Raw genomic sequence first — 18,614 nt, 5'->3', positions numbered from 1 at the left:
TACTGGACAGTAAGTATGATGTTTTTCCATGTATTTGTCCGACTGATATCTTGACAATAGAGGATTATACGATCACTTATCTAAAATGGAGCGTCTCAGTTCAACAGAGGCTTTTCAGAGCTACGATTACTAGTCGGTGTTTGAAGTCGTACTTGCAGATATAGTTATTATACTTATCCAAGTGGGAGACTATTGGATTTAGTGTCTAAGACCATAACTATAATTGGTATGTACTTGACCCGAGAGTAGCATGGTCTATTTGGGTTGCATGGCACCAGAAAAATTTGTAAGGATGGACTTTTGAGAAAAGGTTATTTATGATTTATTAATATATTATAAGTTGTAATATATTAATATGAAATCATATTATTTAATTAGTATTGATCAAGAATTAATTTAGAATTAATTTTGTGATCAAAAGAGACTAATTAAATATAAGGGGTTGATTTGGTAAATCATTCATTCTTATGGTGTGGGCTAATGATCTGTGTTTCCTTAGGTTGGGCTAAACCCATGTGACAACCCATGGAGGTTTAAGCCCATGGATCCTAAGGAATATGGAAGGTCATGCACATTAGGGTTTACATGGTGTAACCTTAGTTTTGCCACACTATATAAGAGACCCTATGGCTCCTAAAATCGACACCCTAGTGTTCTTGGAAGAGTTATAGCCGATTTTTTAGTGCAAGTATACTCCCTCAAGTACTCCATTGTTGGTGGTGATGTGTGAAGCATTTGAGGCATCACATTTGGGGTGCTAGGCTCTTAAAGGTCCAAGGAATCAAGCTACAAGAAAAGATATGTCTTCTAACTAGATGTTTGTTATACAAGTACCCATGATTGTATGCTAGTTAGGGTAATGCTTTGGAAAATCAGTTTGCATGTACAATTGAGAAAACATAGATCCAAAGCATTTAGGGTTGTATGTGCACCTTAAGGTTGTTAGGATGCTCAAAACCTTTCAGTAGCATGGCATAAGAAGGAATGCTTATGGTGCAACAACATCCTTCTTGGCCCATCCATTTATCAGATGGAGTAACAAGATCCCCGTTTATATGATCTGTTCCTTTGACACTTAATCTGTTCCTTTGTCAGACGATCCATTCCTTTCTTAGATGATCCGTTTGTTTGTCACATGCTTCATGAACTCCAAGTGCTCCATTGTGATCTAAGTGCTCCATGTTGGACAAGACTTCATACCCCAACAGAGAGGAGTTGTATTATACGTAGAGAAACTAGGCGACACACAGTTATAATTAAAATATTAATAAATATATTATCGTTAGTAACTTTAAATTAATTTTTCTTATAGTAATTGAATATAAAACATTCTAAGTATTTTAGATAAATGATAAATATTATCAAACATAGATGTACATAATTACTTTTGCATAATGGATTTGTGAGTATCAAATAATAGATACCATATATATATTTTTTAAGTCACAACATCTCATTAGCCGCTACCCATAAAAATAAAAATAAATTCAATTTAGATCGACATGTTTTATGTGATATTGTTTTAATGATATATATATATATATATATATATATATATATATATATATATATATATATATATATATATATATATATATATATATATATATATATATATATATATATAGGTTGTATGTGAATTTGTAATTATGATGTTTTTTTTATATTTAACATTTTATTTATATCTTGATTATTTTAAATGAATTTGAAAACTATATTTTGATACATGTTTTTTTATTTAATATTATACTTAAATTTTTAATATTTTGAATATATTTTAAACTAGATGGACGAAAAAAATATTATAGAAAGTAATTTTAATAAACTTTTTTTAGTTAATTTGACATTTTTATTTAGATCTTACATTTAAAAATTTTAACTATTTAGAAAAAATAGGTTTTGATTATATTATAAAAATTATGTTTTGAATTTAACGTCATATTTAGATTAACACACTAAATATATTATAGTGAGAATATGTAATTGATATTGAAATTACAATAATATTGGATTTAATGTAATAATTTTAAAAGAAATTGAAAAGTGGGGTTTACAAATAAATATGGTTTAAGAAAAAATGTCTCTATTATAAATATACAAGCAGTGAGTAGTTACTTTCATCTTACACATAGAAATGAAGTATTTAATATTAATACATGCTATATGTGTTTATTATCTGTGTTCATGATATATATGCTAGATGAACGATTTATACATGTTTTACATGATTTAAGCTGTATTTTTATACATATAAATATACTGGGTATAGATGGGTAGATGAATGATGAGAGATGAAAGATGATATAGATGATGAGAGGTGAAAGATGATGAGAAGCCTTGACTTTAAAGCTGATCCAGTAATTTAGCAAAGTATAGATGACGACCACAGACTATTCTAGACAGTCCGGTGGAACGTTAGCAAACTCGTAACCTGTAGGTGTTTCTGAACGACATGTTCACCAGATGTACTCTAAAAACCCTAGAAACTATGAATTTACTGCCTTACAAATGAACATTGCAGTTGTGCCTAATAGATAACATCGGCAGCTATGGACATAGTGCATGTTGGATAAACCCTGGTAGCGATGAACTTCGTGCATATTCTTTAGGATAAGCCTTAGGAATAAATACATGAGGAATAGATGATTCTTAGGGAAGATCCTTAAGAATAAAGAGGATAATGGGGATGAGAAATTGAGTTAATTGTTTGATGATTAAACATAATAATTATATTACTGTGGTATTTATTGAAATAAGAGGTTTCAAATGAATATGGTTTGAGTAAAAATATAAGTTGAATAGCCTTGGGAGTTTCATACACATGAGGTTAAAGGAAAAATGATAGCTTTATTAGATATATAGATATAGATAAAGATATAGATATACAAATTGAATTCAATTTTCAATTCAAATTTTGCATTGCAATGGAGAAAACACCTCACATAGCCATTCTTCCTAGTCCGGGAATGGGTCACCTTATTCCCATGGCAGAATTCGCTAAACGAATTGTTAAACACCATCCCATCTCAGTCACTATCATCATCCCCACTACCAGAACTCCTCCTCCCGTAGCTCAAATATCCGTACTTGAATCCTTACCGGAAAACATACACGACTTGTTTCTTCCCTCTGTAAATATTGATGGCTTATTGGATGGTGCTCGACCTGTGCTTTTAATTTCGTTCATCATGCAATCGAGTTTTTCAAGTCTCCGAGATGCTTTAATTTCTTTAAAATCAAGAACCAACTTGGTAGCTCTAGTGTTTCACATGTTTGGACATGATTCAATGGAAGTTGCAAAAGAGCTTCACCGATTTAATTTCTTGTTCTTTCCAATGAATTCCATGGCTTTGTCCTTCACTTTTATATTGCCAAAGCTCGATGAAGAAACATCTTGCGAGTATAAAGAGCTACCTGATCCAGTTAAAGTACCGGGCTCTATAACTTTTCCTGGGCGTGAGTTCATGGCTCCGGTTCAAATCCGGACCGATGAAGTCTACAAAGGATATCTTTTGCTTTCCAAGCGATTGAATTTGCTTGATGCCATCTTGGTGAATAGTTTTGAGGAGTTAGAAGAAGAAACCTTTCGAGTTTTGAATACCGGAGTTGCTGGGCAAACACCCATTTACCCGATCGGACCATTGATTCAGTCAGCTCCAAGCAATGGGTCGAACCCGCATTATTGTATAAAGTGGTTGGATAGTCAACCAGATGGATCTGTGGTGCTTGTGTCTTTTGGAAGCGGTGGGACACTTTCATTAGAACAGATTCATGAGCTAGCCCTTGGGTTAGAGAATAGTGGCCACAGGTTTTTATGGATAGTAAGAAGCCCAGATTAAAAGGCTTCGAACGCTTCCTTTTTTACTGCTTCTAGCCAGACTGACCCTTTAGGGTTTTTACCAGAAGGGTTTTTGGCCTGGACTGTAACACAAGGTTTAATAGTGCCATCATGGGCTCCACAAATTGAAATACTGAGTCACAAGGCAACCGGTGGATTCTTGACTCATTGTGGTTGGAACTCTGCTCTAGAAAGCATAGTTCATGGCATGCCAATGATTGCTTGGCCTCTTTATGCGGAACAACATATGAATGCTAAAGTGATGACTGAAGCGCTTTGCTTGGCTTTAAGAGCTAAAACTGACGAGAATGGTATGGCTCGAAAAGAGGTGATTGAGAAAGTTGTGAAGGAGCTAATGGAGGGAAACGAAGGAAAGAAGATATCTCAAAGAATGAGTGAACTAAAGGTTGCTGCCAATAAAGCTCTAGTTAATGGTGGGTCCTCTATGGAGTCATTGTCGAAGTTTGCACAACAGTTGAAAAAATGAAAATTTATTTATTGTCTCCATTTGTTATGTGTATACGTGTAGCCGTTTATCTTGTATAGGCCCTTCTTAGCCTATATAGTTTGTGTGTAATAAGCCCATTGGCCTTACCTCATGTATATTCAAAGCATTTATCCGTTTTTCATGGGAAAATATACGAATTTTATTTTGTTTATCATAGAGTCATAGTTAGGAACGCTTTAAGACGTATTCTTTCCGTCAAAAAGTATTGTCCATAGATAAAAAAAAAAATATACAAATTAAAAAATATTAATTATCATTAATTTTCTTAAAAGAAATGATAATTATACATTTTTGTTGTATTCAATTTTATTATAGTTGTATTTAATTTCATTGTAGTTTAACTAATATTGAAGGATATTTTGATAAAAATGATATTTATTTTTAGAAATGGATAATTATTTTGGGACAAACCAAAAGGAAACATGGACTACTAATTTGAGACGGATAAAGTATTATTTATTTTAAAGAATTCTTATAAAAAAATATCAATATTTTAAGTCAATTTATTGTTTAATTATAATATTTATTTTTTAAATAGAAAAGTTATGATTATCTAATTTAATACGTTGAAGAAAATAAGGATTGTTTTATATATTTGGTCAAATATAAAATAATCAAAACTTTTCTGTTAAAAAAATAAATATTAGGATAAAACAGTAAACTGAATCAAAATATTAAAATTTATCAAAGATTTCATTTTATTTTAATTTGTAAAATATAAACACTTTAATACATATTACTCATTTTAATTTGTAATATACTTATCATTTAAGTTTATATATGTGGAAAAATGCTGTTTGAATAATATTGTCCGGTTCTATTTTTTTTCGTTTTATATAAATAAATATCAAACCAAATCTAAAAACATAGTTTTTTAAACATAAACCGATGGTTTTTCTTATTTTGAAGGAGTTCATTTTTTTTTTCTTTTTTGTCTCGGATCTCATATTGGCTTGGACAGGCTCTGACCATCTCGATCCTTTAATCTTATGTGTCAGCTCTAGTTAACAAGGAAGCTATGAAAAAGCATTCCGACCTCAGGAACATTGATAAATACGTCTCCATTACTCTTGACCTTGATGAAATAAATTATGACGCATGTAAAAAGCTTTTGAAAGCGTCTTGTGTATTCTTCGGGGAGATCATCATCTTAACATGTCTCCACAAGAAAATTGGTCTCTTGAATGAAAAAACATGATTGTCTTGTCAAAATATGGCTTTACGAGCCTTTTAACAAAAGACTACTTCAAACTTAAAGAAACGTGTTATAACCCGTTATTTCAGGTCAATATAACGACTAAAAGTCGAGTCTTGTAACCTCTTTGTAAAGTAATAAGAATATCATCGAAAATGAAATGTTCAAAAAGCTCTGTTTGGGTACACTATGTGGTAGATATCGTGATAAGGTTTACAAAAATATAAAGAGCTTTAAAATCCGAGTTATAACGAAGGAGTTATGATTAATCAAAGATTCGTAACACTACCGGTAAAGCGTTGTTAAGCATAAAACGAGAAATTTCTATAAGATACTTTTCAACCTTAGGTGACTAAATGAAAGTCATAGATATCCCAAAACCGTGAACATACATAAAAAGAATGCCCCAAATCTGACTTCGTTTGAGGAAGTTATGATTTTTCGAAGTTTTTGACATAGCAGTAGACATCTAAAAACTCGAAATAGAGATCGAGCGGTCTTTAGCCGACACAACCTAAACGAAAGTTGAAGACCTCGACAATAGGAGTACAACAATAAAAAGTCTGACGAAAATGGACATCAGATGAAGGAGTTATGGAATTTAAACCGACTTTTCCAGGCCCGACCTGTTTAAAAGAATATAATAAAAATAAAGTGAAAATTAGCCGAGTGAGACTAAACGAGAGTTGTAGAGCCTTTTTGCACCTACGCGTGCATATAAAGAACTTCGAAATCGGAGCTCGTACGTGAATGTTATGGATTTTACAAGTTCGGGACACGAAACCCGAGGCTGACTCAGCCTCATGACGTGAGGGGACCATGCTCACGACGTGAGCTCATGACTGATGGGTTCCAGAGTGTCAGCCACGTCAAATCGTTGAAGAGGATCATGCTAACTAAGCCTCACGACGTGAGAAATCCAAAACTCATGACGTGAGACCCCAAATCAGCCCCTATAAATAGAAGCTTAAGGGTGCCGGGTTTGGTGCTCATCTCTTTCCATCTAAGTGTCGTTACTCTGCGTGATTACCTCGATAAGCCTTCCCGAAGCCCCGGTTTTTCATACTCGAGTCCCGATGGAAGTTCTACACTCTCGAGATCCCTGAGAATCCCAAGATTTCAACTCTCTCTAGTTGAAGTTCTGCTCGATTCTTCTCTCGACTACTTCAAAACAACCACTTCAATCAAGTAAGTTCATACCCCTTTTATACACCTTCAAATACTTTATAATGTACTTTTAATACATTTCGGGGGAGAATACAAGTAAACACCTGGTTAATCCCGAGTGAAAACGTGAAAACTCTTGGTATACCTTGCATGCACTAGATTTATACAAAATGCATAGTATCTAGGGTAGTCATCTTTGTTAAACCATTTTATGCATTCAAAGAAATTATGATTTATGCTTTGTAAAACATTGTTAAAGAGGATAAACATGTCATACAAAACTATCACTTTAATACAGACTTAGTTGAGAATTCGTGAGACAATGACATCTTCAATGCTACCTTTTTGCTAAAAGGTACTACGTAAAGTCCTGTCTATTATAACCAGAGTCTCCCGTTTGGAGAGCGTGTCAAATGTGTATAGATCTATATGGGAGGTCATGATCTCGCGCCCTGACTCTTAGCTACAATCCTTTGGGTGACAGTTTGTCATAAACGTTTCGATGCCTGAAGACTGTCGCCACAGGCATATTATATTTAGTATGGTTATAAAACTCACCAGATAGACAATTATTATGGTATTCTGCTTTTATGAATGGGTAGCTATTAAAACTATTCCTCATCTAAACGAGTGCAATCTTCTTATAGCTTTATTATATAAAACTATGCCTCAACCTTTTAAGCATGTCAGTTGCTTGCAATTTTCGGTCTTGGACATTGGAGAGTGCCTGTTACCTTACGAAAATAAGGGATTTTCCTGTTACAACTATTTACAATCCACAACGCGAACATTCATATGCATTTCATATTTTCATAAGAAAATAAGGGATTTTCTTTGAAAACGCACGAACTTTGGAATGGCATACATTTTCTCAAAAACCGCTTATGAACTCACCAACTTAATTGTTGACACTTTTTCTTTGAAATAACTTGTATTCTCAGGGAACTGCAAAGCAGGTTTGGAAGTCAACTTTTGGGGATTAACTCTCTGACGTTAATTACTTCTTTTGAAAGATGTTTATGTATTTATCTTTTGAACATGTAACAAATACAATTTTGTAAACGTTTTGGAAACCTTTTTATATATATGGTGGTGTGTACTTTCCTTACTATGAACTGTTATGATACTGAATATGACGTCCTCCGCCCCCAACCGTTTCCGCCGTTCTGGTTTGGGGGTGTGACAAAACGTGTGACGAATTGTAGCATATGGAAAAGCCTCAAAGATTTGTTTTGAGACAACAAATAACATGTGCACTACAAATCGACCACAAACTTTGTTCAATTGAGATGAAATAGGGATATTTCGGTCTAGAAATATTGCCAAAAGATCAAGGTCCTCTCCGGCTTGCTAGATAACAATGACAAAAAATAACAGAAAAGGATCTTGTCACTTACATGATAAATGGACTTGGTGATAAATTTGATCATGTTATCCCGATTAGTCGTCACTAATCTTCCATACTGACCTTTCTTCACTCTTGGTCTATGCTTCTTCTAGAAAAGACCCGACTCCATTGGACTAGGCCCGATGATTTCGTTCATCATGATAACTCCTTGTTACCTACAACCCTTCACATGTCTTCCCATGATCAACACCGAAACAATGGCATTGGCCGTCAGATAAACTGACATAAAATAGGTACCATCAGTAGATGGATCGCCGTCTCCAGTAATAGCCTTCTCTATCATCGCTTCGCTTTAAGTTGTCAGGATGCTGCATGTTGCATCTGATCGCCATCTACAACAATAGCCACACATCATAAAAACGACAATGAAAGAAATAATAAAATAACTAGTTTATCTTAGACCATTAAAAAAACCACCATGGATCCTTTTACGTATCTTAGAATGATATTAAAACAACGATATGGTGTTTTAGAGTGACATCCTTTGGAGCCTTTGAACCCACTCGAAATTGGGGTGTTGATGTAGATGGAAAGAACAAAGAGATTTAACTTCTCTACAAGTAATCGACCACCAATAGTGTCACACCCCAAAACCAAGAATGGCCGAAACGTTTTGGGGCGGAGGACGTTATGTAAAGTATCACATCAACGCAAAGTAGTAAACAAGCAACAACATCATCCATTGCATTAATAGTATAATTTTAAGTACAAGTGTATTCTTTCATAGAATAAGACATTGTGACAACCCGAAATTTCCGTTCTTTATAACATAGCAAGTCAATAGAAGTCAGAACAGTTACCGTAAATTTAAAGACTTTTTGGAACAAGTTTGAGTATTTCCGGATTTACACTTTAGGAGAAATCAGGAGAGAGGATGCCCTAGATTACTTTGTGCATCTTAAAAGTTTCAAAACTCCACAAGGTTGGAGTTTACGGCTCAAATGATATTTTGGACCAAAAACCCCAAGGAGTATAAATATGGCCCTTAGCCATATTTGTTTCATTTGTTCCATTTTCAACTAGAGAAAAGCCCGATTCTCTCTCAAGGATCTTTAGCTTTTCATTCCAAATCGTAAGTCCTTCTATCTAGGAGTGTTATAGGGCTTGTTATGTGTCTTAGCATCAAGAAATCACAAGGAATAACCAAGATCAAAGAGTTTACGGCCCAAGAACACCTTGGACCGTAAACCCTTCTTTAATGGCTAAAAGAGTGCCCTGGTCGCTTCCTTTCCTTGTGAAACTAGTCTAAACTCATACCTTAATGTGTATGGGACTTGAAAGCACAAAATACCATGGCCCATATTAGATTACGGCCACAAACACCAAGGGATTTGGTGTTAGGGCCGTAAACCCCTTTTAAGGGTGCAAATGACACCCTAACTCCTTAGTAAGCTTTGTTTAGTGGCATAGAACCTTACACCATTGACCTAAGGACCATAAGTCACAATATGGTACTCCTTACCATGAGTTTACGGCCGTAAACTCATGCGGTGTGGTCCTAGGGCCGTGAACACCCAACAAGGTCATTTTAGGACCTTAAACCCTCCCAAACACTTGTTTAAAGCTTTGGAGCACTTAACCACTTAAGCCCTTAGAGTTTTAAGCCCCTTTTGGTAACTAATGGAGAGTTTATGGCCAGGAGTAAACTCCCCTGGGCCGTAAACTCCAATAAACATGGTCATTGGACCATAAACTCCCGTATGAGGCTTTGCACTACCTTGTTGCAACCCGATAGCCTCTTAGCACTTGACCAAAGGTTTTTCCTCACAATAAGATGTTTATACATGTTTAATTAGTGTTAAAATCACTAATTGTTTATATATGTCACACCCCCAAACCAGAACGGCGGAAACGTTCGGGGGCGGAGGACGTCATATTCAGTATCATAACAATTCATAGAAAGGAAAGTACACACCACCATATATATTAAAGTTTCCAAAATGTTTACATAATTGTATCCGTTACATGTTCAAAAGTTAAATACATAAACATCTTTCAAAAGAAGTAATTAACGTCAGCACGTTAATCTCCAAAAGTTGATTTCCAAATCTGCTTAGCAGTTCCCTGAGAATACAAGTTATTTCAAAGAAAAAGTGTCAACATTTAAGTTGGTGAGTTCATGAATAGTGTTTTGAGAAAATGTACGCCATTCGAAAGTTCGTGTATGTTTTCCAGAAAACGCAGTGTTTCAAATGTAAAGAGTTATGATTTGTTGTGTTGAAAAATGAATGTATTAGATCCAGAAAAATCCCATATTTTCCCTAATGGTTGAGATATGAATTGTTGTGTTTTTCCAAGAAAAACCCTTATTTTCTTATAAAAGTATGAAATGCATATGAATGTTCGTGTTATAAGTTGTAAGTAATTGCACCAGGAAAATCCCTTATTTTCCTATTAGTTGTTTGGTTTGTATACAGGAAAAACCCTTATTTTCCTAACACACTGGCAGTCTCCAAGACCGAAAATCGCAAGCAACCGACGTGCTCGTAAGTTGTGTCATAGTTTTACATAGTAAAGCTATACGAAGATCGCACTGGTTAGATGAAGAATAGTTTTAATAGCTACTCGTTCATAAAAGCATAATACCATAATAATTGTATATCCGATGAGTTTTATAACCATACTAAACATAATATGCCTGTGGCGACGTTCTTTAGGCGTCGTAGCGTTATGACAACTATCACCCCAAAAGACGGACTGTAGCTAATAGTCAGGGCGCGGGATCATGACTTCCTGTATAGATCTATACACATTTGACACGATCTCCGAACGGGAGACTCTAGTTATAGACAGGACTTGAAGCGGTACCTTTTCGCAAAAAGGTATGATTTGAAGATGTACACGTCTCACGGATTCTCAACTAAGTCTGTATTAAAGTAGTAGTTTTGTGTGCAAAGTTTATCCTTTTTCACAATGTTTGACAAAGCATAAATCATAAGTTCTTTGAATGCATAAAATGATTTAGAAATGATGGTTACCCTTGATATGATATATTTGTATATAAATGTATAAGTAAAACATATTTCTATTTGTAAAACATATTGTATCCCAAGAGGGTAAAGCTGTGTTGTGAGGTGTTTTGCATGATAATAACTTCATAAGACAGTTAAAACAACAGTATGAAAAGTATATCAAAAGATCGATGTTTCACACGATTTTAGTCATGTGTTTACTTGTATTCCCCCCCTAAAAGAGTATAAAAAGCATTTAAAAACGTATTTAAAGTGTGTTTGTAGGGGTATGAACTCACCCGGAAGTTTGAAGATAGCGAGATGGAAAACCGGGTAGAGTTTCGTCTCGAAAAACGGATGTTTCTCGGGATTCTCGGAAATCTCGGGAGTAAAATCGACCCTCGGGACTTGAGCAAAAAGGCCAGAGCTTCGGGTTTGAACAGGCACAGAAATCGAGGCAAGATCGTGAGAGAAAGAGAGAGAACGAGCAAAATTTCCGGAAAGCCTCGCATCCCTTTTATAGGGGTGCTGAACCGCCTCGGTACGCTGGGCGTACGAGGGTACGCAGCGCGTACTGGGGCGTCATCGCTTACGTACTTCGGATGGGAGGGCGGGTCGGATGGGACGGCGGGTCGGATGGGGCGGGTCGGATGCTTCGCATAGGGGCGACGTGGACGATCCGAGGCCCTTGATTCGAGTATGCGGGGCGTACGAGGGTACGCAGGGCGTACTCCGGTCTTATCTGCTGACTCCCCTTCGGATATTACCAAGAATTTATATTTAAATTTATATTTATTTTAAATAAACTTCTAAAATTCATATCTCCTTCATACGAACTACGTTTTCGACGTTCTTTATATCCACGCGTAGGCGAGACTAAGATCTACAACTTTCGTTTAGATTCCGTTGGCAAATTATGAAATTATTTTTATTATTTATTTATTAAAATGACGTGATTAAGGAATTTATTTAAAAATTCATAACTTCATTATCTGACGTCGGTTTTTGCCAGACTTTTTACTGCTGAAATACCATTGACGAGACCTTTGATTCTCGTTTAGGTCATTCCGGCCAAAAGGCGCTCGATCTCCGATTCGAGTTTTTACGTAACTTCGTATTGCCAGTTTTTGTCGTAAAACTTAGAATGGTCATAACTTCTTCGTTATAACTCGGGTTTTAGTGTTCTTTATATGCTTGGAAACCTTAAGACGATATCTATTACATAGCGTACTCCAAACAGAGCCTTTGAATACTTCATTTTCGATGATATTCTAATTACTTTTTCAAGGAGGTTACAAGACTCGAATTTCAAGGACCTGAAGTGACGGGTTGTTACAATATACATATGTCTTCATATGTAATTAGGATCATAGTGTGTGTCTAAGTCTTCACTTGACACCAAGCACTTGTCCGACACTTCCTTCCGATCCGCTTACTGCAGGTGAGTTCATACCCCTTGAATTAACCTTTTAAATGTTTCTAAATGTCTTTAAATGCTTTATGGGGGGATACAAGTTGAATCATACTAGTTATTATATCAACCGCATGTGATTAATAAGTAAATTGCAAATGGATTTACTCTACATTAGTTGTTTTACCAAATAGATTTCTTCAAAGGACTTTCTTAAACGTTTTTAATATGTTTAAAACTCTTTATCTGTGACAACCCGATATTCCAACTCTTTGTAATGACCAAAAAGGGTCAAGTATTGTAACCACTTTTGAGTAATAAAATTTACTTTCATAATAAAATGTACAAATAGTTCTATTTAATTTCCTTCTATGTTTAAATGTCTTTGAACCATGATCGTACGTGAAAAGAACGCCCAAATCCGACTTCATATAGCGAAGTTATGATTTTTCCAAGTTCGGCTTAGCAACAGACAGCTAAAAACTCGAATCGGAGATCGAGCGACTTTTGGCCGGAATGACCTAAACGAGAATCGAAGGTCTCGACAATGGTATTCCAGCGGTAAAAAGTCTGGCAAAAACCGACATCAGATAAAGAAGTTATGAATTTTCAAAGAAATTCCTTAAACACGATGAGTTTAAAATAAATAATAAAAAAATAATTTCGGAATTTGACGACAGAGTCTAAACGAAAGTTGTAGACCGTAGTCTCACCTATGCGTGGATATAAAGAACATCGAAAACGGAGTTCGTATGAAGAAGATATGAATTTTTGAAGTTTATTAAATAAATTATATATTTATTTAATTCAAAAATCGGACATTATCCGAAGAGGAGTCAGCGTCCTCATCCGAGGTACGCGCTGCGTACCCCTGTACGCCCAGCGTACCCGAGGGACATGGCCTCTGATCGTCCACGTCGCCCTATCCGAGAAAGCCGACCCGTCCGACCCGTCCGAAGCGCCGACCCGTCCGACCCGCTGTCCCGTCCGACCCGCTGTCCCGTCCGACCCGCCTCCCCAGCGAACCGTCCCATCCGAAGCCGAGGCAGTCGAGGCTTCGGTCATGCATGACGTACGCGTACGCGCTGCGTACGAGCGTACGCCCCGCGTACCGAGGCTGTTCAGCCTTCCTATAAATAGGATGCGAGGGCTTCCGAGAAAAGGGCTCATTTCTCTCCTCTCTCTCACAATCTTGCCTCGTTTTCCGTGCCCGTTCAAACCCGAAGCTCTGGTCTTTTTGCTCAAGTCCCGAGGGTCGATTTTACTCCCGAGATTCCTGAGAATCCCGAGGAAAATCCATTTCCCGAGACGAAACTCTGCCCGGTTTTCCATCTCGCTATCTTCAAACTTTCAAGTGAGTTTCATACCCCTTAATCAACCTTTTTAAATATTCTAAATGCTTTTATATGCTTTCAAGGGGGGGATTACAAGTAAAACACACGAGTATTATCGTGTGTTACATAAAGAAACTCTTTTATATGTTGTTATATATCCAAATCACATGCAATTTATAAACCTTTAAGGAACTTTTATATATATAACATATGTTAAAATAGCATTCTATCTTTTGAAATATAAATTTGTTGTAATGCATGTATAAACTAAACTTTTCTTAGATTATTCTTGTCTACACTACAAGAAAAATAGCCTTTTACGACGTGCAAACCACGACACTCGGTGATTTATGTTACGCAAAGGAGAGTGACATTAAAAGAGTGTCGTCTATTCAAAAAATTTAAGGATTTAGGTCACGCATTATTGCGTGCCCTTAAATAGTGTCTCATGTAAAAAAATTAAAAACACGGAGGGCACTCGTGCGTCCTCTGTGAATGTCGTTTTATATTTTTTTAAGAAACGCGCGTCTCTAAGAGGGAAAATGAAATCCCCAAATTTTTTAAACACCCGCCTTCTCCTACATTCATTTCCATATGACTCTCATATCTACCCTACATCGTCTCCACCTCTCACCCACATCCACTGCCTCACAAAATTTTCACAAGCTAACGATTCCATAGCCTACTAGCGATTGAGGGTTATTTTCACATCTGCTCTACTTCCCATCGTCCATCTACTTTTGCCCTAGATCCGACGATTGAAGATTACAAATATGTGTAGGGTTTTATTTTATTTTAAGCTTCCAGTTCTCCTGTTTCCGTGGTGATCGACCGGTGGTGAAACGATTCAACGCCAAAAAAAGAAGCGGCTCTCCATTCTCTTCTCGAAGGAGATTTCTAAGGATTTACATTGGTATCTCAAACGAATTCAACTCTTTTCACAGATTTCTTCCCATCTGATTTTATGATTTCAGATTTCTTATTGGCGACTCATTTCCTCTCCCATCGAGTTCAAAATTTTCACTCAAGGAAGTAATGGCAGCGGAAGATGATGAAGGGCCTTCAATGGTGCTTTGTTTATTACACTATGGTAGCGGAGATGACGGTGTTGTTGATAGCCCTAAACAATAGTCATCTTAAAAGAAATTATCAAAGAGAAAGGTACGTATCAGTTCTAGAGTTCTTATATAAAATTAGGTCAGCTGTACCCTTCTTATATAAAATTAATGAAATCGATTTTAAAAGCAAGCCATAATATTGATTTTGAAATCGAGCCCCAGATTTCGGAATATAGCCCTGCCTGTTACCATTAAAATTTACCCCTGCTTCTGATTTTTTAGCTTCCTGGTCAGGCCGACTCATAGAACTATTCCCCACAAACCCTTTGACTTCCGAAACATCACCCCCATCCTTGTTCTTTCCCATAACCTTGTTACTTTTCCAACTTTGCCCCTGTTCAATCTTTGAATCATTAGACTTTCCTTTCATTGGCTGAATATTCCCATAATACCCCTGCCCATTTTTACCTCCTGTCTTCCCACCTCTATCAAATCTAAATTCCAAATTTTCCTGACTATTCCCATTATACCCTTGATAGTGAATTCCAGCAGAAGCCCCAGAATTTCCAATTTTCGGATAATTCCCTTTTTGCCCCTGCTTGCGGTTTCCAGCAAAAACCCCTGAACCTTCATTTTTCGAGAAATTCCCTTGATGCCCCTGACTCGAAAACTGTTTTCCCCCCCTGTAGCTTCTTTTGAAAACAAATTTCCATTATTTCCTTTGGTTTTCTTCACCAGATCAACAAACCCATCATTTTGTTCCTTAACTTCTTTAGTGCTGGCAAGAAGCACTTGCATAAGATCCACAGTAGCTCCTTCTTTTCCTTTCTCTATTTTACTTCTCTCCTCTTCTTCTTTCATCTGAATAGCAGTAACATCAATCGAGATTAGTGGAAATTGGTTTTTATTTTTTATAGTTGATACTTGAGAAAACCTTATATGTTTTTTTTTATTTTGTGAAAATTAATTCCAGGTGAAAACAGAAAATGGTATGTTGTGTTAGAAAATGACAATCATACCCTTGGTCACAGTAGTCTCATATCATTATTTCCATTCTCACCTTCACTCCAATGCCCATTATTAGAAGAAATCAATGAGCTCCTTGCCAGCTGCTGCTGCTGGAAGTCAGTCTGATAATGAGATGAAAGATGATTGTTGCCAACCATCCTTGAAGGATTTGCAGCATAAAGTTTCTCTTGGTCATGCCATACACTGTTATATAGTTCATGGTTCTACATAAAGTGAAAACTTTTGCTTCTAGGTCATTCAAATGTACAATGTGATTTTTCTTAACATCAGGTACAAATGTAGATTTTTCATAACAGAAGTGAAAATCTTAATCAGTTGAATGTGTGTTTCATAACATCAGGTACAAATTTACAATGTGATTTTTTTATTCAATTACAGGGTAATCTTATTCCGGAAGGCCATAAAGTTCTTATCTTTTCCCAGAGTTGCATAATGCTTGATATTATTCAGGTTTGTTTCAATGCCTAACTAAATTGGCTATGTTTCTTGTTCTTTTTCTTAACCAAAGTTTATCAACTTTGTGAATATTATTCTGACTTGTTTTGATATTTATTTTTGATATTTTGTTCTTAATGTTGGTTCTAACTTCTTGTTTTTTCTTTTTTTTAAACAGTTACAAGGGACCTGAATAGGGGTTTTCTGAATTTGTAGTGATGGCTGCAGACACTGAAGATTTTGAAATGATTTCCCATATTCAATTCCTTACTAAATATAAGGTATATTTCCCATATCCCATATTCCATTCCTTACTAAATATAAGGTATGACACCTGAAATTGTAAAAGGGAGGGGCCATGATAAGGCCGCTGATTGGTGGAGTGTTGGAATTTTACTTTTAATAAATCACTATTAAATTCCCATTACTTTTAGTGTGAGGGTAATAATGTAATTTGTTCGACCTTGTATCTTTGCAGCCTTCGTTTAGAGGTGGAAACTTTTTGATATTGATATCACAATGCTAGTAACAAGTGTTCAACCTGATGATCATAAGCTGGAAGAACTTGTGGTTCGCGAGGTATATCAGACATTCAAGGAATGGTAAGGCGTAGATGGCATTTGTATTTTCATTTGGTATAACATCTGTTTAGCTCCTTTTACCTGTTTACTTTTTTTTCTGTCCACTCATTGGTTTTTATTCTTCTTTTACCCAGTTCCAATGATCTACATGATGGATTGCACAGAAAATGACTGTAGTTCACTACTCAAGTCATCAACTAAGGTACTTGATATCCCTTGATTTTGGCTAGTGTACGTATTTGTAAATTCAATTAAAAGTTTTGATATGTGTATATCATGTTCCATGTTAGAGGCATGGGATATCATGTTTACATCTATGAAATGTTGACTAGATGTTCATCTCAATGGTTTACTTAGATTTCATGTCTTGTATCTATATCAGTTCTTAGTAGAACTTTTTTTTAACAATGGAGAAGGATGGATAAGCCAAAAAGGAATCACGGGTGGCTATGATTCTGTTTTCCATCAGATCTATAGTCATATTGTAAAAATCATACCTTGAGCTATTGAACTCAAACGGACCCCAAACCAGTTCCCAAAGTTCACAAATTGAGTTGGCTAACTTTCTTAAGCAGCCCAACTTCACTGGTAAGGACTTTATCTATGTGCAAGAATGGAATCTTTGCTGTTAGGTCTGATCCAGGTCTGTTCTGATATGTCATTTTGTTTTCATCATTTATAAGGCTTGGAAAAGGATCCAGAGTGATTCCAAGTTTCTATATGTTCCTGATATTATGAATCTAAGATCTGGAGCAGATGGGGTGTTATTTCCAATTATAAATTGGTTAGAATTGATCCAGACTCCAGATCAGTGGGCAGTCACCAGCTTTTACTAGTGTTGTGATTATCCACAATGTGAATTTTATATCCGGAGCTTGGGAAATGCTTTTCATTCAATTCCAACTCTGAGACTTTCATTTGTATGTCCTTTACTTCTCTGAATTTTGGTATGGACGAATTCTACTCACAAGTTGGGTAGAATTGGCCAACCTCACTTTAGTGTCTTGTTGGAGATAGAAGTGATACACCTTTTTGTAAAATTCGTATTTAATTCATCCTTTGGAGTTAGAAGGAGTTCTTTATAGTTCTGGAATCCTGAACAATCATAGTTTTCTATAAAATTTAGTTAAAGATATGTTTCTGTTTTAGATTTTGGAGTAAATCCGTTTTGAACAGCAGGTCTGTTTTAGAGACCTTGCTGTGATTACTCTTTTCTCAACTCATAGCTTCATTACTTCTCCTTTCTAACCTTTAGTCCTTCTAAGATGGGTTTTAAAAGTTTAAAATTTTTGCAAGTGTGCTATTGAAAATGAAGATAAACCCAATTGTGCTACTGAAAACGAAGAGCTTGTTCAGGTATCTCAATTTCCAGACATACCCTTTTGGGTTTTTCACTTTCCTGAAATACCCTTTTTGATCTTTTACAATTTCCAAAAATACCCTTCTTGGTGCCTAGGAGTTACAGTGTTACCAGTTGTAGTTGTAATATATATATATATATATATATATATATATATATATATATATATATATATATATATATATATATATATATATATATATATATATATATGTTGCAGGACAATGGTGAACAGTCAAGATTCGTATGCACAACCAATTGCAGTTGCAACCACACATGGTGTGGTGGATGTGTACCATGCATACGGTGGGGCTGCAAGCGGACAAACCCTTCCTGTTC

General features: G+C 35.8%; 1 protein-coding gene across 1 annotated transcript; it reads left to right on the top strand.

Moving 5' to 3' along the window:
• Nucleotides 1-2,924: 2,924 nt before the first annotated feature.
• LOC111884882 (hydroquinone glucosyltransferase) lies at nt 2,925-4,545 on the top strand. Its single transcript, XM_023881177.3, is given in 1 exon segment — nt 2,925-4,545. A coding segment is annotated over 1 exon segment (1,401 nt). The 3' UTR covers nt 4,326-4,545.
• Nucleotides 4,546-18,614: the final 14,069 nt, after the last annotated feature.

The sequence above is a fragment of the Lactuca sativa genome, chromosome 3, assembly GCF_002870075.4.
Source record: "Lactuca sativa cultivar Salinas chromosome 3, Lsat_Salinas_v11, whole genome shotgun sequence".
Lineage (NCBI taxonomy): Eukaryota > Viridiplantae > Streptophyta > Magnoliopsida > Asterales > Asteraceae > Lactuca > Lactuca sativa.
Note: the sequence above shows the minus strand (reverse complement) of the source record. Positions and strands in the feature narration are given on the sequence as shown.